Below are 27,713 nucleotides of genomic sequence, written 5' to 3'. Positions count from 1 at the left end.
AGGATACATACACATGACCACTATCCTGGAAAACCTCCCCTAAGAGGTGGACGATGAACCAAATACGCAGAGGTGGATGAAAATCTTTTGTGCTTCTCCAGCAAAATGCGTGGTACATTCCCTAGACGTTTATGACCAGTTAAACAAGGGATTTAAAATAGCTTTCCCATGACAGAGAAAAACAAAGGGCTGGTGTTGTTGGCAGGAAATTCAAAGAAATATTTAATGCAAGGGCTGACTCCCTTGGACCGGATGAAGGGGAAGAGCAGGTAATAATAGAGGGTTCTATGGATCGCGGAAACTTCCTGGGCAAGGAAGGTGGAGCTGGGGAGGGATTTAAGAATTCCTGAAGGTCAAGCGATCTAGCCCAGCTGAGGTTTTCTCCTGCTGGGATAGGAGTGCTATAAAAGCGCAATTTGGGATTACTACTGTCATTGCTGCTCACCAAATTAAGTTATTCGGGGAGTGATCTTGTCGTCGCCATCCCCATTCCAACACACACCCATTGACATACTCGGGTTTGGCTGTGCGGCGCAACGAATTCCCAGGTGGGACACGCGAGCTGGAAGAAAGCCAGGCGGCGGGGCGGAGGACCCGCCGGGCCAGCGCCACAGCCCGCCTGGAGGATCACCGCCAGGGGGCACTCTCGCCGAAGTTGGCCGCTCTGTCTCCTCCCCCACGGGCTCCCTGCCCCTCGCTCGCCGCAGCCAGCAGAGAAGGCGGAAGCAGTGGCGTCCGCAGCTGGGGCTAGGCCTGGGGACGGCTCGCGGAGATGGCGACGGAGCCCGTTAGACCCAGAGTTTGACGTCCCAGCAGCCACGTCTCGGCGCGCAGTGTCTGTATCCGTCCTCTACCAGCACCTTGGCTGAGCGGAGTCGTGCGGCTCGCAGGGGAGCCCTGTCCGCCTGGTTCGGCCTCCCTGCGCGCTTGAGTGGTGGGTCTCCTTCAGGCGCCTCCTTCTGGCGGCCGCAGCCTCGCTTCCCAGCGGTCAGGGACGCCGCCCCCCACCCTTTCGCTCTCGGCAGGTCGGGGACGCTGTCCCTGTCCCCTCGCTCCCCACCAGTCGGGGACGCCTGCCCTGTCCCTTCGCTTTTCACAGGTCAGGGACGCCGCCCCTGCTCCCTTGCTTCCCACAGGTCGCGGACGCCGCCCCTGTCCTCTCGCTTCACGCTGGTCGAGGACACCGTTCCCTGCCCCTCGCTTCCCGCTGGTCGGGACGCGGTCTCTGATTCCAGGCTTCCCGCAGGTCGTGGACGCAGTTCCCTGTCCCCTGACCTCTGCTCCCTGGGCCGCCTCTTCCTCGCTCACTCCACCCCCTGAAAAACCCCGCGTCGCCTTCCTCAACCTTGCTCCCCTCACTCCGCTTTTTCCCCTTCCCAGGTAAGGAAATTGCGTCCTGCAGTTTTCCGCTCCTTGGAACAAACACTTGCTTAAATTTTTAAAAAATCCTTTACGTTCCTGGCGACTCCGTCTGTCACTGTCATGGGAAAGCTATTTTTGGATTCTCTGTTGAACTCGATAGAAGTCTCAGGCAGCGAGTTTAAAAAAAAAAAGGCTCAGATGACACGAATGTTTCCTCCCCCACCCCTGCACTCGGTAGTTCGAGCGACTGTTCCAGACGCCGGGTTGATAAAGCTGTTCCTAGTATTTGACTTTAGGGGAACTCCAGCAGAGTTAGGACTGTCTTGAATGTGAACAGAAAGCACCTAAAGTATTAGCAGCTTCGCTGTATGGTATTTGATTGTTTCTTTCTCTGGGAGCAGATTACTATTACTGAATGTCTTGTTACACAGGTTCCATATAGAAACGAGAAAAACTGGTAAAGAAATTCTGTGTTGGCCTTGTGAACTTGGCCGCTGTCATTTCATTCATTCTCTTTTGGTTGCTAGGGAAGGGAAAGGGGCTTTTCTGATTTTGAGGCTGAGAGTATAGGTGAGAACAATGTGGCCTCTTTTATGACTCTAGGAAGGAGTTGGGCATGTGGTGGGTACAGGATTACATCAGAGTTTCAGCCTGCATGCACCACATATTTCAGAATTGTAACATGAGGTCTTCTCTGTGATAAATTTGGGCATATGATGCCGATAAACTTTTGGCCACTTAGATTTGGAGAGAAGTTCAAATCCTTGCCTCCTGGAGCAGAATAAATAGTGCCCGGGAAGGGGAATGCCCCTTGAATTTGGATTCAAAGTTAAGGCACAACAGCTGAATATTTTGCAGCATCTCTTGGCCATTGGAGTATTTGTACATCTTCACACTTTAGAAATTTAAGAAGCTGGTAAACAGTTTCTGTTTCTAAAGCTAGTAGGAAATTAAAGGTAATTTCTCCTATTTACATGGTTTTTACTTTAATAAGTTACATGTTTACTCATGTATGAATTTCAGTTGACTTAAAATTGACTCATTTAAGACATAACCCGTTGACTTCTTTTAACTTGGCTCATATCTCCTTAGCATCTGCCTTGGAGGACAAACATTTTGTACATCATCCTACTTCCGCCTCCCCCAAGACATTTTACAGTATTCTCCTTTGATGATAATGTACACCCAGACACTAATTTGTGAATTTAAATCATGATTTATGACAAGACTGTTTTCAGTACTACTCATTTTACAGTTGAAGTAAGTTAGCAGTAGTTACATTCCACAATATTTAAGGTAGTACTTATTAGATTTCACAACTGCAAAAGGGAATTACAATCAGGACACTCTTAACATACAAGTTAAGGAACGATTTATATTTGTTCCATTCCTTTATTAATTCCTGTAGAAGGCCACGTAAGTAAGTAGAATAGAGGCTGTAAGAAATTTTTATTTTAGGCCTGGCATAATGGCTCATGCCTGTAATCCCAGCACTTCGGGAGGCTGAGGTGGGAGGATAGCTTGAGACCAGCCTGGGCAACATGGCAAAACCTTGTCTCTACAAAAAATACAAAAATTAACCAGGCTTGGTGGCACACACCTGTAGTCCTAGCTACTTGGGAGACTGAGGTGGGAGGATCACTTCAGCCTAGGAGGTGGAGGCTGCAGTGAGCCATGATCGTGCCATTGCACTCCAGACTGGGCAATAGAGCAGGACCCTGACAAAATATATATATATTTTACAAAAACATATTCTTTCTTATGTAAAATCAAAGTTCTATCTCCAGCCTGCTTTTGTAGCAGCTCCTATGACACAGTAGGAGGTTAAAAAGTAAAAAAAAATCCTGAGAGAGCACAATATTTTCTGCATGCATGCCAGATCATCTTTTATTTCCTTCTGTAACTGACACAAAGCACTTTTTGTTCTTCTCTTAGTATTAGTTATCATTATAATTAAGTTAGAAAGGTGATTTTTCCTTAACTCATTGCGATCCTTAAAACTAAAGGGACAAAATGTTTTAACTTACCAAAGAAAGAGGAAACAAAATGCTAAGTGGCAGTCAAGAACTGTTTTAGCTTAATTTTCCGTTTATGTTCAATTATATGGAACTATATACTATGGACTTAAAGGGTGACTATGTGAAAAAGTTTATTTGGAAAATAGAAAGCTCTGGATTGCTTCTTAAAGCATGGAAAGTAATGTGAAACTTGAAGGCAAATAGATTTTGAACATGCTCACTTTTATGTCACACTGCATTCCTACAGTGGAGTTCCTTTTAAGGAGTTATAACTGATTAGACAGATTTTCTTAGGAACACATTAGCTATAAAAGGTCTCTTCAAACCTAAAGACCTTCAAGCCTTTTGAACTGGATTGGAAGCAGGCAGTGTATAGACCGTCCAATAAACAAAATTTTGAACTGGACATTTGGGCAGAAAAGAAAAGATACACCTAGCTTCATAATTTCTGCCTTTGTCTTCTGGCCAGCACTTGGATCTATGTCCTATAACCAAATAACAAATACTAATTTCTCAAAAGTGATTTTACTTTTAAAAAAATGGTTCAATACCTAATATTGTCAAGGGTAGAGAAAAATGGACTCCTGCGTATATACCATGCTTGTGGGAGTGGAAATTAGAATGTCTTTGACACATATTGGATAACCAGGATTATCTATCAGAAAGCTTAAAAAGTTACATACCCTCTGATCCAACAATTCTTCCTCTAGGAAATTTACCTAAGGAAGTAATTGGACACAAAAATAAAATGAGGTATACTGTATACCTCATTTTATAGCACTGGTTTTTTGCACTTCACGGATACTGCTTTTTTTTTCTTCAGCATGTTGAAGATTTATGTGAACCCTGTATTGTACAAGTCTTTCCATGCCGTTTTCCCAACAGCATGTGCTCACTCTGCATTTGTCTGTCACATTTTTGTAATTCTTGCAATATTTAAAACTTCATTATATCTGTTATAGTGATCTGTGATCAATGATTTTTGATGTTACTGTTGTAATTGTTGTTTTGGGGTACATGAACCACACCCATATAAGATGATGAACTTAATATGAGAGCTCTGACTGCTCCACTGACCAGCTGGTATCCTTACTGTCCCTGTCCTCAGGCCTTCCTACTCCCCTGAGACACAGCAATATTGAAATTAGACACAACAGTTTTGAAATTAGACCAGTTAATAATCCTGCAATGGCCTCTAAGTGTTCAAGTGAACCAAAGAGCCACAGGTCTGTCACTTTAAATCAAAAGCTAGAAATAATTATGCTTACTGAAGAAAGCACATCAGAAGCCAAAATGGGCCATTTAGCCAAGTTGTGAATACAAAGGAAAAGTTGTTGAAGGAAATTAAAAGTGGTACTCCAGTGAACTCACTAATAAGAAAGTGAGACAGCCTTATTGCTGATACGGAGAGAGCTGTAGTGGTCTGGATGGAAGATCAAACCAGCCACAACATTTCCTTAAGCCAAAACCTAATCCAGAGCAAGGTCCTAATTCTCTTCAATTCTGTAAAGTTGGAGGGAGGTGAGGAAGCTGCAGAAGAAAAGTTGGAAGCTAACAGAGATTGGTTTATGAGGTTTAAGGAAAGAAACCCATCTCACTAACATAAAAGTGGAAGGTGAAAGAGCAAGTGTTGATGTGAAACTACAGCACATTATCCAGAAGATCTAGCTGCGATCATTGATGAAGGTGGCTACACCAAACAACAAATTTGGAAAAAGATGCCACCTAGAATGTTCATAGCTATAGACAAGTCTGTTCCTGACTTCAGAATTTTAAAGGACAGGCTGATGACTCTTGTTAGGGGCTAATGCAGCTGGTGACTATGAGTTGACACCAGTGCTCATTTACACTTTTGAAACTCCTAGGGCCCTTAATAATTATACTAAATCTACTCTGCCTGTGCCTTATAAAGGTAACAACAAAGCCTGGATGACAGCGTATCTGTTTACAGCGTAGTTTACTGAATATTTTAAGCCCGCTGTAAAGAACTGTTTAGGAAAAAGAGATGCCTTTCAAAATGTTACTGCTCATTAACAATGCACCTAATCACCCAAGAGCTCTGATGGAGATGTTCAAGATTAATGTTGTTTTCATGCCTGCTAATATAACATTCATTCTGTAACCCATGGATCAAGGAGTCATTTAGACTTCCAAGTCTTATTATTTAAAGCATACATTTCATAAGGCTATAGCTGCCATAGAGAGTGAGTCCTCTGATGGATCTGGACAAAGTAAATTGAAACTTTCTGGAAAGGATTCACCTTTCTCGATGCCATTAAGAACGTTTGTGACTCATGGGAGGAGGTCAATATCTCAGCCTTAACAGGAGTTTGAAAGAAGTTGAACTTGAAAGAAGCCCTCATGGATGACTTTGAGGGGTTCAGGACTTCATTAGAAGTCACTGAAGACATGGTAGAAATAGCAAGAGAACTAGAATTAGAAGTGGAGTCTGAAGATACGACTGAATTTCTGCAGTCTCGTGGTAAAACTTGAACAGATGAACAGTTGCTCCTTATGGATGAGCAAAGAAATTGGTTTTTTGAGATGGAGTCAACTCCTGGTGAAGATGCTGTGAACATTGTTGAAATAACAACAAAGGATGTAGAATATTCTACAAACTTAGTTGATAAAGCAGTGGCAGAATTTGAGAGGATTAACACTATTTTTGAAAGAAGTTCTGAGGGAAAATGCTATCAAACAGCATCACGTGCTACAGAGAAATACTTCTTGGTAGCAAACTTCATTGTTGTATTTTAAGAAGTTTTCACAGCCACCCCAGCCATCAGCAATCACCAACCTGATCAGTCAACAGCCATCAACATTGAGGCAGGACTCTCTACCAGCAAAAAATATTACAGCTCGCTGAAGGCTCAGATAATCACTAGCAGTTTTTAGCAATAAGGTGTTTTTCAGTTAAGGTATATGCATTGCCTGTTTAGACATAATGTTATTGCACACTTAATAGACTACTGTATAGTATAAACATGACTTTTTATATGTACTAAGAAACCAAAAAATTTGTATTACTTGCTTTATTATGGTATTTGGATTATTGCGGTGGTTTGGAACTGAACCCAAACTGTCTGAGTATGCCTATATATGGGAATAAAGATAACAAAGGATATATACCCTAGTGTAGCATAACAGCATCATTTGTCCTCAGATTTGGAAGGTATAAAGGGGGCCCTGTACCCTATTTTATGACTCAGCTGTAGTGACTAGTTCTGCTATTTTCTGCTGTCTTGTCATTGTTTGCTTCCTTTCAATCTGTATGAACCTTCCCTAGGAGTCCACATCGGATATAGCAAGGCTATGGGAGCTATTTTTAACTTAGGGCATACTGTATCAAAACTAAATAAACCACAGCCAGGCACGAGGGTTCATGCCTGTAATCTCAACACTTTGGGAGGCCAGGGCAAGTGGATTGTTTGAGGTGAGGAGTTCAGACCAACCTGGCCAACATGGCAAAAGCCCGTTTCTACTAAATACAAAAATTAGCTGGGCGTGGTGGCAGGTGCCTGTAATCCCAGCTATTGGGGATGCTGAGGCAGGAGAATTGCTTGAACCCAGAAGGCAGGGGTTGCAGTGAGTTGAGATTGCACCATTGCACTCCAGCCTGAGCAGCAGAGTGAGACTCTGTCTCCAGAAAAAAAAAAAAAAAAAAAAAACCTAAACAAGTAAACTACATGCCAAGTTTCTTTAGTGTAATAAAATAAAGGCAAATAAATTATAAATGCAGCTTCATGGACAAATTGGTCAAAACATGGATAAAAGTAGTGTAGTGCAAAGTGCAAAGCTCCAAGGTCATGTAGACTTGGGTTCTGATCCCAACTCTGTTACTTATTAGTTGGGTAGTCTTGGGTAAGTTACTTAACCTTTTAAGCTCCATAACTACCACTTTGATAAGTGGCGATAACAAAACTTAAGTAAAATACTACATGAAGTTGTTGTAGTAACTCATTCTTACTGCCTGGCAGTGTTCTAAGTGCTTTGCACATATTAACACATTTAATCCTCTGAGTAACTCAGGTGGATTTTATTGTTAGAACCATTTTACAGATGAGAAAATTGAAGCACAGAAAGGTTATATAATTTGCCCAGCTCATAAATGGAAGAAAAGAGTTGAATTTGTATCATTCAATTCCAGCACCTGAGCTCATCACCACTTATTAGCACTGCCTTTCCAACCAGAATAGTGCCTCATTGTAGGTGGTCATCAAGTGCTACTGAGAATCTTTGAAAAGAATAAAAAGGTATTTGTAGTGGTAAAAGGATTGAGTACTCCTGTCTTAATCTTTGATTTGGTGCAGTGGCAGCAAGGAATTTTACGTAAAAGTGAGACAAGCAGGAGAATGTGACTGGAGGCCTACATTCTGTCTCTAGAATGATATCTGGCACATACTAGAAATTTTTTTCTAAAGTAATTATTTAAAATACAGATATGGTTACATGGGCTGTGAATTGCTCTTAAATATTAGCTTCTCACTTGTGAATACCATAATGGTTTAGAATTTGAGGGTATCTCCTCTGCTCGTGAAACCGATAGTTTTCCATAGGCAAACAAAACATCACTTGTTTTTCCAGTCATTAATAATGAAACATAGTCACTTGACCTGATTGAAGGCAAAAGGACATAAAATACACTTTTCAATTCTATTTTAATACCTAATAGAAATCTCCACACTGAGCATTTAGAAGTCCCTATAGAATTTTAGAGCTAGAAAAGAAACCAAGATCTAAATGCTTAAGTAACTTGCTCTAATCACGCATCTGACAGTGGCACATGATCACCTGATTCCTTGTGTACTGCTTTTCCTGGCACCGAGCTGCTAGTCATACTATTCCCTTCAGCTCAGGATACTTGAAGGAACTTCAACAACATGGATAAGTTCTTTAGCAATGCTTAGTGAACACTTACTGTATGAAAAATCTTGTGCTAAGTACTGAGGAAATGGAAATTAAAATATTTAGCTCAATCACAGGAAACAGACATATAAACAGATAATTGTGATATAGAAGAGTATTACAACTGAGGTGCTTCTCCCTTTTTAACTTTATATGCTGTCATTCTACTAGATCATGAACTTCTGAAGGGACCTAGCTTTCTTTGTGTGCTCCAAGTGATTTGCACAAATAATAATATATATTTATTGAAGGAGAGAATCAGGTAACTTATAATAGTCGTGAAAAAGCTCAAAACACTTTTAAAAGTTTTCTGTAAATTACAGCTGAGGTACATGAATTAAAAAGTGACTTGTATAGATAAGCTATGGTATATATGTGTGGGGTGTGAGTGTGTGCGTTTCTTATAAAGGCATTTTTTCTTGTTTCTACAGAGCAAGTGATAATCAAGTTACTATGAGTCTGCTAAACTGTGAAAACAGCTGTGGATCCAGCCAGTCTGAAAGTGACTGCTGTGTGGCCATGGCCAGCTCCTGTAGCGCTGCAACAAAAGATGATAGTGTGAGTGGAACTGCCAGCACGGGGAACCTCTCCAGCTCATTTATGGAGGAGATCCAGGGATATGATGTAGAATTTGACCCACCCCTAGAAAGCAAGTACGAATGCCCCATCTGCTTGATGGCACTACGAGAAGCAGTGCAAACACCATGCGGCCATAGGTTCTGCAAAGCCTGCATCATAAAATCAATAAGGTACGTGAGCATAAGAAAGAATGGTGTCCTATAACAGAACCAGATGCAGAGAACATTATTACATAGAACATGGAACATCCCAAAAGTAGTCTTACACATTAAAAGCTACTTAGGAAAAAAGAACAATGGACAGAAAATTGAGAAAGTTAGATTCTTATCCCAGTTTCCACTGTTTTGTGAAAAGTGACCTGAATCTCCTCCTCTCTTGACCCTTGGATAAGTAAGTAAATAATTTGCTACTTTTACTTAAAGCAGTTCTAATGCAGACTGGGGAGTGACTCTATGCTTTAAAGAAAATAGTATTTTTTAAATGTACCTTAAATTATGATGCTACTAGAGAAGGATAATCTCAACCACACAAAGAATACTGACTGTAAGCAATCAGTTATTGTGATTTTAGGCATGTTAAATCTTGCCTATTACCTAAAGTGTATGGTCAACTGTAAAATTACCAGTATTTTTAAAGAAAGTATTACCTGAAGGCTCTACCTTCATAATATATCCAAAATCCAGTCCCTACTCACTTCCTCCCTCTACCACCATCCTGTTGTGAATCACCACCAGCTCTCTAACAGGCCTCCTGTTTTCTATTCTTGCCTTCTTCCAGGCTGTTCTCAATGTAACAGCCAGAGAGAACCTAGTAAAATAAGTAAGATGGTGTCATCTCTGCTCAGACCATTGTAGCAGGGTATCTGAGAGTAAAAGCTAAACTCCTTATGACCCTGTATAATAGGCCCATGATTCATTTCCTGACCTCTTTTCTGCTGCGCTTTGTCCTTCTACCCATTCATTCCCTCTTTGCTATTCCTTGAACGTGTCACGCACACTCCTACCTTGGTGAGTGGCTTTAGCTCTTCTGTTTGCAACACTCTTGCCACAGCTAACCCCTTAACTCTTCCACTTTGGCTCAAATGTCACCTTCTCATAGGTCCCCTCACCACCCTGTTTATACCACAGTGTGGTTCCACCCTTCTTGCCAAACACTCCCAGTCTCTCCACCTGGCTCTACTTTTCTTTTTTCCCTTAGCACTTTCTGCCTTCTAAAGCACCAAAAAATTTATGTGTTTATTGTCTGCCCCACTGGATTATAAGCTTCTTGAGAGCAAAGTTTTAGATCTGTTTTATTTCTTGATTTTTCCCAAGTTCTGGAAATAGTGCCTGACCCATAGTAGATGATCAGTAAATCGTGGTTGCTTTAACCGAATGAAAGTACTTGCAATTTCCACGGAAATAGATACGTTTTACTGTAATTCAAAAGTACATAGGAATTTTTTAGGTGACTAAGGATTCCTATACAGGACAAAAAATTGGATGAAGGGGGGCAGATTTTATGTTCTTCAGTAAATAGCCATCTAGTTATATTAGTGAATTCATTGTAAGTCTGTCCTGGCAATTTGTTAGTCTCCAAAAAGTTTTTATCTGCCAACTTTTACATTAACTTTTCTATAAAATTTGAATTTAAGAGTAACTACATCCATACTCGGGACTTGGCTTAATTTAAATCACAAAAGGGTAATGTCTGTTGTTTCAATTTTGGGGAAAAATGTATTACACAGTGCTGACTTTACAAGATCTATTTTGGGTAGATTTTCTCAACCTCGACATTATTTTATTTTATTTTTTATTTTTTGAAATGGAGTCTCGCTCTGTGTCCCAGGCTGAAGTGCAGTGGCACGATCTCAGCTCACTGCAACCTCTGCCTCCCGGGTTCAAGCAGTTCTCTGCGTCAGCCTCCTGAGTAGCTGGGATTACAGGCACCCGCCACCACACCCAGCTAATTTTTTATATTTTTAGTAGAGATGGGGTTTCACCATCTTGGCCAGGCTGGTCTTGAACTCCTAACCTCGTGATCCACCCACTTCAGCTTCTCAAAGTGCTAGGATTACAGGCATGAGCCATTGCACCGGCCAACATTATTGATATTTTGGGCTGGATAATTATTTGTCATGGGAGAATGTGCTGTGTGTTGTAGGATCTTTAGCAGCATCCCTGGCCTCTGCTCACTGGATGCTATTAGTATCCTCCTTTCCTGCTCTTAGAAGTCCCAAAATATCCCCTGGGGGTCAAAATTGCCCCTAATTGCGACCGCTCTATACATGAGAGCAGAATTAAAGCCGCAACTTTTTTTTTTTTGATGCAGAGGTGTCACCTAGGCTGGAGTGCAATGGTGCAATCTTGGCTCACTGCAACTTCTGCCTCCCAAGTTCAAGTGATTTTCCTGCCTCAGCCTCCCCAATAGCTGAGATTACAGGCGTGCATGCCACTATGCCTGGTGAATTTTTGTATTTTTAGTACAGATGGGGTTTCATCATGTTGTCCAGTCTAGTCTTGAACTGCTGACCTCAAGTGATCTGCCCACCTCGGTCTCCCAAAGTGCTGGGATTACAGGCATGAGCACTGTGCCCAGCCTCAACTTTTTTTTTCTGTGTATAATTATTTTTATTTATGTTGTATTTAGGTAAAATGGTAGCATATTATGAATCATTAATTTTCCTGTAGGTAGAAATGTAGTTTTTTACCAGGTGTCAGCCATGCCCAGGAAGGTAGCTAACTTTTAGCAGCTTTTTAATAGCAAGATATTCATGAAAGTAGTGGGACAGTGGTCTGGGAAGGAAATACAACCCACAAAAAGAAGTCTGAGGCTTTTTTTTTTCTGTCTCCCCGTAAGCTTTTTAAAAATGAACATGTAGCGCCAGTGTTCTTAAAGGAACTGCTCTGAAATTTCTCATTGGGTTTGTCATTCAAGGAATCAAAGTGCATCTCAATACAACCCCATTGTCTTTTTCTGAGGATAGTGTTTTCCAGCATAAGAAAGAATAAACCACTGAGAAGCAGGACGTAGAGGTCCTTTAACTTTCTGTCACATTGGACCCTAGACATACAAATAAAGGAGGACTTTTGTTGCCTATTAGCTGGAGTGTTACAGTGACACTTTCAGAGCAAACTTTAAAATGTGACTTCATGGAGGTACTGCTAAGTGCTTAAATTTTTACTTATGACTGAGCAATTGCATTATAGACATGTTATTAGTACTGTGAGCATCTTTCTAGTGTATGGTATAGGTGTGACAACACAGAGGCCAGACGGCCAAAATTCCCATTCTTAACTTGCACTTCATTTTATACCAACCAGAATACCTTACTCAGCTAATTTTTCTCAAAAAGCTGGACTCTATCCTGCTGTGTAAAAATCCCTTCGCTTTTGATAGGCTATCAATATGCTGCTAGTTGTACTCATTTCATAAAAGAACAGTTTATTTTGGTGACGTGCAATATAATGTGTTAAATTGTTTTTTCCTTCTGAAACAGTAAATGGAGAATTTATATATGGCGAATTAAAGTTGTTTGGATTTTCTAAAGTGAATATTTAAATCTAGTTGTATGTATTTTCTGTTAGGGATGCAGGTCACAAATGTCCAGTTGACAATGAAATACTGCTGGAAAATCAACTATTTCCAGACAATTTTGCGAAACGTGAGATTCTTTCTCTGATGGTGAAGTGTCCACATGAAGGTTGTTTGCATAAGATGGAACTGAGGCATCTTGAGGTATTAAAGTTCTTTTCTAGCTGTTAGCGCATGTATAAAAGGAAGTTCCTACAGAATAGGGACTTTGCTATGTCCATCTGTGTATTGCCAGTACCTAGCATATGATGATTAGTTAATAAATTCTTGCTGAATTAATGCCAGTCCTTTAATTATTGAATATAAATATAAGTAGAAACCAGAAATACACTGTTTTATCTACTCTGGCTTTGCCTAGCAGTAATTTTTTTAAAAAATCAGTATTGTTTCATAAACTTTTTTGGTGAGTTTTATCTGCAGTAAACCTGAGGAGCATTTTAAATACAAGTGTTGGCCAGGCAGAGTGGCTCACCCCTGTAATCCCAGCACTTTGGAAGGCTGAGGCGGGTGGATCACGAGGTCAGGAGTTCGAGACCAGCCTGACTAATATAGTGAAACCCCGTCTCTTACTAAAAATACAAAAATTAGCCGGGCACGGTGGCATGCACCTGTAATCCCAGCTACTCAAGAAGCGGCAGCAAGAGAATCACTTGAAACCAGGAGGCAGAGGTTGCAATGAGCCAAGATCGCACCACTGCACTCCAGCCTGGGCAACAGAGTGAGGCTCCGTCTCAAAAAAGAAAATACAAGTGTCACATTTTAATCTTAAAACTTCATTTTTGTCATTTTGAAATAAGCGCTAAGTCCCAAGTAATCATCTCAGTATCCTCATTATACTTTTTTCTGTTTTTCTAAATTGTGCATTTTATTATGAACTAAATGGAATACTCCTATAGTTTGAGATTAACTGAAACAATCAGATTATAAAATAATTTGCTTTTAAACTAGATAGATCAATTATTAACTTGGTGATTTTTACCAGAAATTAAATATTATTAATGTTATATTTGAAAGTAAATGTTTAAGAGGGCTATGCTACTTGCTCCTTTTACTTACTAGCTCTTAAAAGAGAGTGACCTTTTTGACACAGTAATAAATTGATAAATGGGAAATCTGACTTCTTTCCAACTCTCTGCCCTATTTGGATGCATGAACTTGAGAATTCACATTCCTTGTATAAATTTGCAATCCATGACCATTTGAAAAAATTCACTAAAGACGTTCACATTGTGAATGGTTCTGTGGTGTGCACTAGACAAAGTAGGTTCAGTAGCCTGCTGAAAGAGAACAGTATATTATTAGGAGAGATTATATGTAGAAGACTTCAGAGTTGGCTAATACTAATCCATTATTTTTTTATTATAGGATCATCAAGCACATTGTGAGTTTGCTCTTGTGGATTGTCCGCAGTGCCAACGTCCCTTCCAAAAATTCCATATTAATATTCACATTCTGAAGGATTGTCCAAGGAGACAGGTTTCTTGTGACAACTGTGCTGCATCAGTGGCATTTGAAGATAAAGAGGCATGTACTAACTTGGAGTTGTTAAATTCACTACTTCGTAAAACATTGTTCTTCAATGTGTACTTGAGGGGGTTAGCAGTAGATAAGGATGTGACTCCAACTCTGAGTCTATATTGTCAATTTTGGGAAAAATGATTTTTAAGAAAAGGTTCAATAAGCCATTTTAGTTTATAAGTATAGAATTTGTATTTGCGTGTCTTTCTTAAAAAACATTTATACCAGTTATCACTATTGTAGATAGGCAAGTAACAAAACTTCTAGGAAAGGCATATGCCGATCAGCTTTCACGCGTGATGTTTTAATGACCAATTTTGGATTGGAGACAAACAAGTAGAATAATTACTGCATAAGATCTATACAAAATTATTTTGAAAAAGAGAATGGGTTATAATTATTACGAAGAATAAATCAAACCCACAAAGTATGTTCCCTTGATACTTCATCATGCTGCATATATAAAATGTATTTAATGTATTTACATTTACTTCTCATTTTGTACGTTCTATTTAAATTTAAAAGTTTATCCTTTTTTTTTTTTTTTTGAGATGGAGTTTTGCTCTTGTTGCCCAGGCTGGAGTGCAATGGTGTGATCTTAGCTCACCGCAACCTCTGCCTCCTGGGTTCAAACGATTCTCCTGCCTCAGCCTCCTGAGTAGCTGGGATTACAGGCGCGTACCACCATGCCTGGCTAATGTTTTTGTATTTTTAGTAGAGATGGGGTTTCTCCATGTTGGTCAGTGTGGTCTCCAACTCCTGACCTCAGGTGATCCGCCCGCCTCGGCCTCCCAAAGTGCTGGGATTATAGGCACGAGCCACTGCACCAGGCAAAAGTTTATCTTTTAAAAAGAAACTTGATGGTGCCTAACAGCATCATGATTATAGGACAATTTTTATATTCAGAAACAGATAGATTAAGTAGACTTGTATTAATATTGCCAATAAAAAAGCTAACACTGAAATCTAAGCCCTTGATCCCTATCCTATGTATACTTTTATAAAATAACAACATATAATTTATGTTCTTTTGAGATGGAGTTTCACTCTTGTTGCCCAGGCTGGAATGCAATGGCGCAGTCTCGGCTCACCGCAACCTCTGCCTCCTGGGTTCAAGCAATTCTCCTGCCTCAACCTCTCACGTAGCTGGGATTACAGGCCTGCACCATCACGCCTGGCTATTTATGTATTTTTAGTAGAGATGGGGTTTCCCTATGATAGTCAGGCTGGTCTCAAACTCCTGACCTCAGGTGATCTGCCCTCTTTGGCCTCCCAAAATGCTGGGAGTACAGACGTGAGCCACCGCGCCCAGCCCGACAACTTCTTTCTAAACTTTAGTAAATTGGATTGACTTAACCTGGAAGGCTAATTATTTCTTAGCACATCAACTAAAGTTATTATATTCTAGAAAATAAGGCTCACCCTTGTGGGGCATATGAGAACCTGAGCACCAAATCCTCATGCCCTAATAAAAGATTTGTTCTTTAACTCTACTGACAAGAAATTTTAATTAAATTGTCATGCTGTTGCTGAAAATTTTGGAAAAGATTGCCTTTGGAGAATTATAGCCTCGGCAGATGATGTCCAAAGTAGTTACAGATGCACCACCTCAGGATAAAAGGAAGGAATTTGAAAAATTATTTTTTATATACTACCCTGCTCTTTTAAAGAGCTGGAAGGTTGAATGAATCTCATTATTACACTGGGAAAGAGAAAGAAAATATCCTTTATATATTACTCTCACTTTCACTCACTGTTGCTTTATACAAATTGATGTCCTTATTTGTTTATAGTGAAAATTGCTTTTATCAAAATTAGTTGTTTTCACTTTTCAGATATTCTCATGCTTTAATTATATTTCTCGAATAAAATTTAGATCCATGACCAGAACTGTCCTTTGGCAAATGTCATCTGTGAATACTGCAATACTATACTCATCAGAGAACAGGTATTACTCATTTTCATAAATTATTATTTTCATAAAACAGCTTAAAGAAGTGAGTTAGGCTTTTAATTGAAAATTTAAATCNTCACTTTCACTCACTGTTGCTTTATACAAATTGATGTCCTTATTTGTTTATAGTGAAAAATTGCTTTTTATCAAAATTAGTTGTTTTCACTTTTTCAGATATTCTCATGCTTTAATTATATTTCTCGAATAAAATTTAGATCCATGACCAGAACTGTCCTTTGGCAAATGTCATCTGTGAATACTGCAATACTATACTCATCAGAGAACAGGTATTACTCATTTTCATAAATTATTATTTTCATAAAACAGCTTAAAGAAGTGAGTTAGGATTTTTAATTGAAAATTTAAATCAATAAGGCAAAGAAATACAGATTGAAGAAGTATTAGAGCTGTGTGAAAATTTTTTATATTAATTAATATAAATAATAAATACTTTAAAGAAGAACAAAACATCCAGCCCTTTTAAGTACTTAGAATTCCTAAGTTATTAACATCATACCTGTGCTTTTGTATATTCATAAAATTCCCAACAAAACCAATTTTAAGATAAAATAATCAAAAGTAAGGGTCCCCATTTAAAGAAAGAAAAAACTAAGATATATATCTATTTACACACCAGGAAATGAGGCTCTCAAGTGTCCACAGATTGGCTGAAAGAATAAGAAAGAACAATGAAATAAAGGAAAGTAGTTCTGTTCAGTAGGAGAATATTAATTGAAGCTGTAATCCCTGAGGCATACAGGGAAGTTTGCAGATTTTCAGGACCTGTAGCCCTTCTGTTCAGTTGTCCTGTGGGCCACCGATCGGGCATCATTAGAAGTAGTAACTAAAACAGAAAATTATATGGTGGGGTTTTTTTGTTTTTTTGTTTTTTGAGATAGAGTCTCATGCTGTTGCCCAAGCTGGAGTGCAGTGACACAATCATGCCTCACTGCAGCCTCAAATTCCTGGCTCAGGCTGTCCTCCTCCCTCAGCCTCCCAAGGAGCTGGGACTACAGGTGTGCACCACCATGCCTGGCTAATTTTTTATTTTTTTAGATTTTTTGTAGAAATGGGGTCTTGTTATATTGCCTAGACTGATCTCAATCTCCTGAGCTCAAGCAGTCTTCCCACTTTGGCCTCCCGCAGTGCTGGAATTATAGGTGCAAGCCACCAAGCCCAGCCCAAAGACTGTTTTGACTATTAATAGAGAAAGGAAAATTCCATCTGATTGCTGTCTTCTGACATTTGGGGAGTTTTCCCACAAAACATGAATATTAACCATTAAATATTTATATACCCATGAAATCTGTAAACCCAGAGATCATTATTGACGTACCTTACTGAGAAGCAGCAAGCAAAACCTGTCACTGGACAAGTTTGTTAACCTTAAAACTTTTTCATTGGTTTGTTGACAGTCTATTAATTTTTCCAACAAAGCCTTAATTTGAAGGTGTTAAACTTCTTTCGCTTATGAAGTCCTAACTCATTTTCCTTTTTGCTCTCTTTTAATATTTAAAGGAAACCATGCAACAAATTAAAACCCAGCAAAAGAAAATATAGGAAAAAACCCTACGCTAAGAGTCAGAAAACCTGGGTTTTCATCCTAGTTTTAAACTGTATTAACTGGTTTTATTTGTGCCCTCTCATCTTTAACAAGTTGACATTCTAAATAGATCTGGGATCAGCAAACTGGCCTGCCCCCTAGATCTGTCTCACTGCCTGTTTTTGTAAAGTTTTATTGAAAGAGCCATGCCCATGTGTGTATGTCTTGTGTACGGCTACTTTTATATGACAGTGGTAGAGCTTAATACTTGGGACAGAGGCAGTACAGCCCATATTTACTATCTGATCCTTTACAAAAAATTTTATTGACCCCTGTTCTACACTGTTCCCTCTTGAGAAGTGAAGGATTGAATTATAATAAATGGTCTCTCAGGTACTTTCTGTTTGAAATATCTACAACTATAGCTAAATTAAATTTCTAAAGGGAGTGTGGCACCTCTTTTAAAAAATATGATTGAGTATAATGGATCTTACCTTAGAGAATGTGTCTTAGATTCCAAAATCGAGGACTGAGACTTTCTTTAGAGCTTTTATTAATGTGTTTAAAGTACCTTCTAACATCTGAGTCTCCCCATTGTAACTAACATATGCCCAGATTAACAAAAGTTAAGATGATTTTTGAAAGATGGTCATGAGGAAAGTATGGGTGTAGTCAGTGGCTTCAGTGCATGCAGTTGACTGGTTCCTATTAAATGGCCTAGACCGTAGTGGGAGTCCATTGAGTTTGCAGTTGTAGATGTTGTCAGGTGTTTTTTCTGTAAAGTGCCACTAGAGGGTGCCAGTGCCCAGCAAGAGGAACAAATTCATTTTCTTGACTTTTGAATAATTGGAGGGGTTATGATGAGATGTTGATATTTCCTTTCTCTATAACTTTTGGAAGTAAATGTTATTTTAATCCTTGTGGGTGATGGTTTATACTGCACCTATTCAACTGCCAATGTGGTACAAAAGCAGCCATTGACAATACAGTTTAAATGTTATCGCATCGAACGTGATATGCAAGGAAGATTTTTCAGCCTTTGTTTTGGATTTCAGATGCCTAATCATTATGATCTAGACTGCCCTACAGCTCCAATTCCATGCACATTCAGTACTTTTGGTTGCCATGAAAAGGTAAGATTTTTTTTTTTCTTTTAGTTCTTGAATGTAAGTAAAAAAATACTCAGTTACATCATGTAGTGGAGAATAACAAGAAGAATGTAAATGATTTATAAAGCAGTGTAATAAGTTATATAATAGAGTTATTCATGGATGCTGTGAGCAGAAGCAAAGGCATACTTAGCAATGCCTAAAGCATTCAGACAGACTTGAAAAAACATGTTGCTTTGGGCTGAATCTTGACAGGTGAAATAGTTTTCCAAGAAGACAAGGGAGAGAAGACCAGTAAGAGAGAGTGAGCATGGTGATTTGAGGAACTACAATTAGTTTGTGTTGTGCTAGTTCAACCCAGTAGCAATGTAGATGATTTGAGGTGGAGGTGGAGGTGGAGGTACTAGTACCTGAGCTGTTGGAAATACCTAAGTGAAGACAGCTTGAATTATGGTGATGACAGTGAAGATAGATCTAGGAGACAGTACATATTTAGGAGAGAAGATCTATTGCCTATGTGACTAACTAAATGTGATGAGTAAAGGAGAGGGAGGCATCTAGAATGACTCTTGGTTTCTGGCCTTTGTCACCGGGTAGACGGAAGGGCCATTCAGCAAAAAAGAGTGAACACAGGAAGAACTGATGGGAGGTGGAGTTTAAAAAAAAAAAAAATCTGTTTTAATGAATTGAGTTACAGATATGACTTCACCCAGCTAGGGAACAGGTGGAGAGGACTGACATGCATGCTGTGCTGTCTTAAGCCCCAGAGAGAAATTAGGACTCAAGTATTGCTTTGGGGAAGTGATTTGTGGTGATAATGGAAGGTGTGATTGAGATCAGATAGAGTATGTACAGGAAAGAGAAGTACACCAAGGAAAGAGCCATGAACAAACAGTATAAGAAACAGATGAACCAGGCAAAGAGAAAGTATTATTATGGTCTCCAAAATTAGTTTCAAGATTCATGATCAGTAGTGTCAAATGTCTGAGATGGATCATTGTTTATGTTATGTCTTTCCTTTTGGAGAGTGCAGTTACACTTTTGCTTTTCCATTATACTTTTTTTCTTCCTGACTTATGTATAACAAACATACATTTAATAATTTAAAAAATAAAATGAGGAAAATGGTATGGTTATAGTTTGTGGAAAATTCTGTATTTTGTGCTTAGAGAAAAGACTTGAAAGAAATAAAATGTTAATGGAAGTTAGGTGAGATAGTAGGTAACATACTTTCTTTTTGGTCATGTATATTTTCTAGGTTTTTTAAAGACTGACCTTTTATAAGAAAAAAGTGTTGTATTATGAATGTTTTTCGTATAATAGGATGTTCTTAATGACCTTAGAATAGTGTGGTGCCAGGAAAAAATCCAATTTGCAATAGATTTGTATACTGGGAATTGCAGACGATATAGATAGACTATATTCTTGACTTTAAAAAAAAAAAAAGAAAATGGTATTAATATTAACTGGAGAGAGAGACAAAAGATCTTCAGAGAGGTTTGTCCTTTTCTAATGGGAAAGATTTTAATAATTGTATTCTAAAGAGGAAGTGATGTTTGAAGATGAAGAAAAATCACTGAGTAAAATCTCTGGGGTGTTGCAACAGGTCAGGTAACATTTAGCGCACAGGTAGAATGTTAATCTTGGAGAGGACAGGCATCTCAGTCAGAAAAGAAGGATGTGTATAAATACATTTTTTGTAGGTGGGTGGGAGATGTATATGAGTGAAAGCTGGGAGAGTAGTCATCAGATAGTCTGTTTTTCAGTGAACTAAGAGGTAGAGTCGCCTCATTGGATCAAAAATCTGTTGAAGGCAAAGGAAAATGGTAGAGAATTGAGGGAAGTGGTGTGACTACTTGAAAACCTCTTATTTGACCTGGCCAGGTCCCTTTCCTGCTCCTCAGAGTACCTATTCCCAGTCTAAGGCTCGTGCTTGATTTTTAGATGCAGAGAAATCACTTGGCACGCCACCTACAAGAGAACACCCAGTCACACATGAGAATGTTGGCCCAGGCTGTTCATAGTTTGAGCCTTATACCCGACTCTGGGTATGTCTCAGAGGTCCGGAATTTCCAGGAAACTATCCACCAGTTAGAGGGTCGCCTTGTAAGACAAGACCATCAGATCCGGGAGCTGACTGCTAAAATGGAAACTCAGAGTACGTATGTAAGTGAGCTCAAACGAACCATTCGAACCCTTGAGGACAAAGTTGCTGAAATTGAAGCACAGCAGTGCAATGGAATTTACATTTGGAAGATTGGCAACTTTGGAATGCATTTGAAATGTCAAGAAGAGGAGAAACCTGTTGTGATTCATAGCCCTGGGTTCTACACAGGCAAACCCGGGTACAAACTGTGCATGCGCTTGCACCTTCAGTTACCGACTGCTCAGCGCTGTGCAAACTATATATCCCTTTTTGTCCACACGATGCAAGGAGAGTATGACAGCCACCTCCCTTGGCCCTTCCAGGGTACAATACGCCTTACAATTCTTGATCAGTCCGAAGCACCTGTAAGGCAAAACCATGAAGAGATAATGGATGCCAAACCAGACCTGCTTGCTTTCCAGCGACCCACAATCCCACGGAACCCAAAAGGTTTTGGCTATGTAACTTTCATGCATCTGGAAGCCCTAAGACAAAGAACTTTCATTAAGGATGACACATTATTAGTGCGCTGTGAGGTCTCCACCCGCTTCGACATGGGTAGCCTTCGGAGGGAGGGTTTTCAGCCACGAAGTACTGATTCAGGGGTATAGCTTGCCCTCACTTGTTCAAAAACAACTACCTGGAGAAAACAGTGCCTTTCCTTGCCCTGTTCTCAATAACATGCAAATAAGCCGCAGGAAAAATGTAATATCTACTAGTGAGTGTTGTTAGAGAGGTCACTTACTATTTCTTCCTGTTACAAATGATCTGAGGCAGTTTTTTCCTGGGAATCCACACGTTCCATGCTTTTTCAGAGAAGTTAGGTCTGAAGTGCCTGTGGCATGTTGCAGCAGCTATTTTGTCAGTTAGTATACCTCTTTGTTGTGCTTTCTTGGGCTTTTGCTGCGGTGTATTTTATTGTCAGAAAGCCCAGACTCAGAGTACTAAACTTTTAATAATGATGGACTTTCCTTAAAACTTAGTCTATTTTATAGTATTATATGTAATATATTAAACGTGAAAATCACTACCGCCTCGTGCTAGTGCCCTCGAGAAGAGTTATTGCTCTAGAAAGTTGAGTTCTCATTTTTTTAACCTGTTACAGATTTCAGAGGATTTGAACCATAATCCTTGGAAAACTTAAGTTCTCATTCACCCCAGTTTTTCCTCCAGGTTGTTACTAAGGATATTCAGGGATGAGTTTAAACCCTAAATATAACCTTACTTATTTAGCGTAAACATGTCTGTTGAATAATACTTGTTTAAGTGTTAGCTATGCCTTGCTTACATATTTCCTTGAGGTTACGAAGTAGCATCTTCCCCAGAGTTTATAATGCTGAGAACCATGTGGATACCAAGTGCTCATTGTATGCTGTGTAACCCTTTTTGTCTATTCATTGCAGAGTGAATTTCACAGCTCTGCATGTATCTTCAGTTGTTTAATGCTTACAAGACAGGAGATACACACAGTCAGCAACATAAAAATTAAAAGTGACTCAAGTAGTCAGCCCATGTGGCATCTCGTTGGTGGTGACAGAAGCTATGTGAGCTGGAAGTTTTCAGCTCTTTCGAATACCCTCTGTTTTAGTTCAATTAAATAGAACAAAATTGATTTCCTATAATGAGAATTTTTTAAAACCTGGGAGATGATTGGAGATACCTAAGAGGTCACCAAACTAAGATTAGAAGTCATAGTGGTTGTATCAAAACTTAGCTTGAGTACGTTGCTGTAGCCTAACAACTGCAGGTTCTGAGAAGGATCCTGTGGAATCCTGGAAGTAGCCAAATTTTCCTAATAGGGAAAGATGATTTTTTTGTGTGCCATGTATTTGTTAAAGGCCTATATAGAGATATAAAATATTGTGGAATCTAGTTCTCAGGGAGACCCACAACTAGTATAAGCTTATAAAGGATCTAAAGATCCATCCACCATTTAAAGTTGTCTGGTAACGAGAGATGACATTGTATCCCCAGAGAGGCCAAATCAGGGTCCCCAGCCAGCGTTCTAGATCAGCCTTAATTTCAAGAGAAAGCCAAGGCCCTCATCTACCGGGGAGTGTGGTTTTCAGCCCCAGCGAGTGTCATTTTGAACTTTCCCTTTGCTTTTTTCTCTCTTCTCCCTCCCCACCCACCCTTAGGCTCCTGATCTGGCGAGTTTGTTATGGATTGAAAATAAAAGTCAAGCAGAGACTTTGTTCCCCGTGCCACCATTAGTACCACAAGCTCATGGCTAGTTACCACATTATTTCCTGGCAGTTTGTGTCCCTCAGCTGTGCCTTCCAACCAGCTCCTGAGAATCACTGCATACCACCTTCTACGTAGGGAAACCCACACTGCTGCTGTTCCTGTGATTGTTTTACAATGAATAAATAATTGTCAAATTCCATTTAAAAAGTAAACAGTAGTAGTTTTGTATTTGCATAGAAAAAGCCTGGAGGAAATATACTAAACTTTTTGTTGGCTTATTTTCCTTTGTGCTTGCTTATATTTCTTACATTTTCTACAATAAATGTGTACTTTTCTCAGAGAATTAAATGTTGCCACAAAACATTCAATCTCCACGCCCCCAGCTCAAAAAAGGAAATGATATTTAAAAACTTCCTGGTCAGATTTCTATTAAAAGCATTGGCTGTGCATTAGGTACAAAGAGGAGTCATTTCCTGCCTTAGTGATACTATTTTTTTCTACTAACTCAAGTCTTTTAAAAAAAATTTTTTTTTGTTTTGCCTAATTTCAGTTTTCAGCAAGCTTCCCATCTGTAAAATGAGTTGGACTAGATGTTTCTACAGTCCCCTCCAGCCATAACATTCTGTCTCGAATTAAGTTCCAAGCACCAGAACACTGACAATACTTTCTAAGGTATTTTGCCAGTAGAAAATGTCTTTAACTTATTATTTGCTGACACTGATACTTTCCTCTAATTTAGTGTCTGTCGGCTGGGTCACATCTGAAATAAAATGAGCAATTTTAACCCCCAACATTTGGCATTTTGTCATAAACCAGCCAGTTATTTTATGCTGGTCAGTCATCATGACTACAAAGTAAAAGAGTCAAGCTGTCATTCCAAATAAAACTTTTGACTTCAATCAGAATTAAGCCCTAACCTGGAAAGTTGGTTTCTTCCTTATATTTTCCCAGTCTCCTACTCTATTCTTAAACATGCTAGTTTCACTCAGTTGGGTGTACAAGCCTTTGGGCTTTATGTTGTACGTTACTAACCATCTTTTAACATATCTTTTGGCATTATTCTGGGACATTGCTAAATTAAAAAGAAATTGTTTCCTCTTTTTCCGGAGATGTCTAACCAAGGGATTTTTTTGCTTTTTTCGTTTGTTTGTTTGTTTTGAGACAGTCTCACTCTGACACTCAGGCTGGAGTGCAGTGGCGCGACCACGGCTCACTGCAACCTCTGCCTCCCGGCTTCAAGAGATTCTTCTGCCTCAGCCTCCCAAGTAGCTGGGATTACAGGCACCTGCCATCACGCCCAGCTAATGCTTTTTGTATTTTTAGTAGAGACAGAGTTTCACCATATTGGCCAGGCTGGTCTGGAACTCCTGACCTCAGATGATCCGCCCGCCTCAGCCTCCTGAAGTGCTGGGATTACAGGCATGAGCCACCGTGCCCAGCATCCAACCCAATGCTGGATGAAACTTGCTGTATGTCATACATTTTGCTATTGGCAAACAAGTCTGAATGTTAATTTGAAGTTTAGTAGTTTGTTACTATCCATTGGCAGCAAAGATTGTTTATTGGTATACTACAATGTGATTTAACTTTTATTTTGGGGATAAAGAGTAGAAAAAAGTGAAACAGAATGAAGGCAGGTGTTTTTTATCCTAATGATAGACTAATGCAGAGATATTGGACTATCTCTAGCAATTAATTTTTGTGACCCTTGTAAAATTATACAGGTCACAGTATAATTCTCCATTACTGTTTTTATACCAGTAAGTCTTAGATAAACTAACAGCATGCTTATGAATTATGTGTACAATTAGAATACATTCTTTTTACAGAGGAGCAATTGCTTGGATGTACTAACACTATTCTCTTCTGGGCTTGCTTCAAGGTCTACTCATTATTTTATATAAAATACCATTAGGCTGGGCACAGTGGCTCACACCTGTAATCCTAGCACTTCGGGAGGTGGAGGCTGGCGGATTGCTTGAAGCCAGGAGTTCAAGACCAGCCTGGCCAAAATGGTGAAGTCCCATCTCTGTAAAAACAGAAATTAGCCGGGTGTCATGATGCATGCCTGTTATCCCAGCTACTTGGGAGGCTGAAGCACGGGAATCGCTTGAACCCGGGAAGCAGAAGTTGCAGTGAGCCAAGATCACGCCACTGCACTCCAGCCTGGGTGACAGAGTGTGACACTGTCTCACAAGACACAACAAAAACATCAGATTCTGTTTGTGATGCCTAGTTGCTTAGAACCTAAGCAGTAAAATGCCTTAAGGAAATGAAAAAGGAGCAATAAGTAGTCATTTATATTTTTATTTTGAAGTGTGCTTTTTCTAAACTCCCAGATTGACATGACGGACTGTAAGTTAGTTTCTCCATTTCTATCCTTGTGCCTGTAGAGTGTACTTGGCACTTACAAATTCCCAGTATCCAGAAAGATGATCTGATGAAATCAAATTGGATGGATCTTGGCAGATGGTGACAGTCAATTACAGCCTTCACTTTTCAGTCAAAAAACAGACACTTGCAAGGAGATGCCTGGTTGTTTCACTAAATGTCACTTGTGTCTGTAATATTTTAAAGCTTTTTCCCCACAGGAAATGCGGGTTACAAAATCCTGAAAAATCATTCTAGGTGTGAAAAACATTTTAGAAAATGAGAGATGTGGTGCTACTTTTCCTCTCTGAGTTCTTTCTCAGCAGGACGCTAGCCCTGCCTTTAAGATGGGGAAGTTGGGGCATGTGCCTCTCTCTGCTCTTGATTTCTGCAGCTCTGAAGGCAGGTGCTGTCCCACTCGGACAGTCGCCCAAGCAGCAGTGACCATAGTTCTCTTCTATGCAAGAGTTTACCTAGGAGAAGGTAAACTCTGTGGAATGGGGATGTGTTCTGGTTGCTGCTGAATCCCCTCTTCTGCACATCGCACACACTCAAATATGTAATAAGGAACATTTATTGAAAGCAGCAGTTGAAGCCAACCAATTTCTGGTACCTTAGTTGTCATGTAAATTTTAGATGGTAAGGCGTAGATGTTACTCTTTTTGCTTTTTTTCTTCAGCACTTTATGAAATTTCCCAGAAATTTCGCAGAAATGTTGAAAGACTTGTATAGTGAACATATACCACCTAGAATCTGCAGGAATATTATGTTACATTTGCTTTATCACTTGATAGATGTTACTTTTAATGAGACTTCAAGTTTGGTTTCTCTAAACAAAACATTCTAAAACAATTGAACAACTTTAATCAATTTGTCTTAAGTTCTTTGGGGGGACTTGTGACATTTGCTTTGTAACTAGAATGTAGCCCTCACTTTAAGCTAATTTTAAACTTTGTAAATTTGTTATGCTAAATTTTAGGTTTTTTGTTTTTTTGGTTTTTTTTTTTTTTTTTTTCCTGAAGGGGTATTTTTTTTTTTTTTTTTGTAATGGATTTATTTGAAGGTCCTTGATAAATTGTGCAGAATATTCTCGTGTTATTTTGCACTTGATAAGTTATCTAATTTCTGTGGTGAGAATGTAATTTGGGGCCTGTTTTGCTTATACAAGCTTCCAGAATTATGTTCTCAGAGGGATGAAGAGGTATAATTTAGCATATAGATGATGAAATTAGCAGCTGAGACAAATTTTCTCCTCACTGACCATGGACCAGTTTTGTCTCCATGTCCTTTTCCCTGTAAAGTGGAAACTAGAATTTGATATTTAGATATTAAATAATGGGTAACATTCATTAATGTGTGGATCTTTTAAGAAAGGCACTGTGAATCCAGGGAGCTTCTCGTAATTCCATAAACTGTATGACAAGCTGTGGAATGAAATCCAACTTTTGAAAACTGAAACACATCCAATGGTCTTATCAAAAAGCCTGCTGTTCCTCAGAACTTGCTGTTGCCATGGAATTTGTAAGCAATTATCCTAATCCATCTGGACTCTGAAAATACGTCCTTTACGAGAGGGAGTGAATATAAAGATAAGGGTGGGGAAACACTAATCATGAAAAGAATGAAAATCAGTGTTCAGTTTTAAGAGCAGGTTGTATTGAAGGAAGGGATTAAAGGAATTATCCAGATTCGGGGCAGCACGTCTTCCACCGCTCCCTGCACCATCAGCATGCACAGAACGCATAAAATGAGCCCTGCTCCTAATGGCAGTGAAACCTCAGATGGCCTCCATCAGGTCAGTACAACTGAATTGCCAGGCTGACTTAAGATTGAAGGAGTACTCCATTTTAGTAAGTAGATAAGTGTGATCTTTCTAAACCCAGGTTATGAATGCGGATTCACATTTATCTCACAAAGGCACCTGGAGTTTTCACTTCATGTCATGTCTCAGTACTGGTTGCAAGGTATGACCAAAACTGTTCTTGAATGGCATCTTTTTGAATATTAATTTAGAAGAAAACATGCCAGACTGACATACTTACCCCCTGCCCACTTATTACTTCCTTACCAGCCCTGTGTACTGCACTGAGGTATTTACAAGAAAGCACTCTTCATTAAAATGAAATTTATATATTAAAATATAAAATATAAGGGATAGTCCAGGTGTGTGTGTGTGTGTGTGTGTGTGTGTATGTGTGTGTGTGTGTGTTTTTGAGACGGAGTCTCACTGTCACCCAGGTGGAGTGCAGTGGCGCGATCTCGGCTCACTGCAAGCTCCGCCTCCTGGGTTCACACCATTCTGCCTCAGCCTCCTGAGTAGCTGGGACTACAGGTGCCCATCACCATGCCCAGCTATTTTTTTTTTTTTTTTTTTAATTTTTAGTAGAGATGGGGTTTCACCGTGTTAGCCAGGATGGTCTCGGTCTCCTGGCATCATGATCCACCCACC

The 27,713-nt window shown here is 39.5% G+C and overlaps 1 protein-coding gene across 3 annotated transcripts; it reads left to right on the top strand.

Moving 5' to 3' along the window:
- Positions 1-27,405, top strand: TRAF6 (TNF receptor associated factor 6). Of its 3 annotated transcripts, XM_017881631.1 has the most exons (8): positions 1-934; positions 8,717-9,034; positions 12,431-12,581; positions 13,803-13,961; positions 15,832-15,903; positions 18,508-18,585; positions 20,506-21,157; positions 22,846-22,942. In XM_017881631.1, exons 2-8 carry the CDS (start codon positions 8,739-8,741, stop codon positions 22,851-22,853), a joined length of 1,416 nt encoding a protein of 471 aa, XP_017737120.1. In that variant the 5' UTR covers positions 1-934; positions 8,717-8,738; the 3' UTR covers positions 22,854-22,942. The 3 variants fall into 3 exon arrangements, with proteins under 3 accessions (XP_017737120.1, XP_017737118.1, XP_017737119.1); XM_017881629.1 differs by having other exon boundaries at positions 2-934; positions 20,506-27,405; XM_017881630.1 differs by lacking the exon at positions 1-934 and adding an exon at positions 941-1,380 and having other exon boundaries at positions 20,506-27,405.
- The last annotated feature ends 308 nt before the right edge of the window (positions 27,406-27,713 follow it).

This window comes from Rhinopithecus bieti, unplaced genomic scaffold (genome assembly GCF_001698545.2).
Source record: "Rhinopithecus bieti isolate Rb0 unplaced genomic scaffold, ASM169854v2 scaffold_12859, whole genome shotgun sequence".
Taxonomy (NCBI): domain Eukaryota; kingdom Metazoa; phylum Chordata; class Mammalia; order Primates; family Cercopithecidae; genus Rhinopithecus; species Rhinopithecus bieti.
The sequence above is the reverse complement of the archived record's forward strand: the minus strand, read 5'-3'. Positions and strand labels throughout refer to the sequence as shown.

Coding starts and splice junctions, on each gene's coding strand:
- TRAF6 (XM_017881629.1), top strand. CDS start 8,739: ATGAGTCTGCTAAACTGTGAAAACAGCTGTGGATCCAGCCAGTCTGAA. Junction 9,035..12,430: donor TGCATCATAAAATCAATAAG/GTACGTGAGCAT, acceptor ATTTTCTGTTAG/GGATGCAGGTCACAAATGTC. Junction 15,904..18,507: donor CTATACTCATCAGAGAACAG/GTATTACTCATT, acceptor TTTGGATTTCAG/ATGCCTAATCATTATGATCT.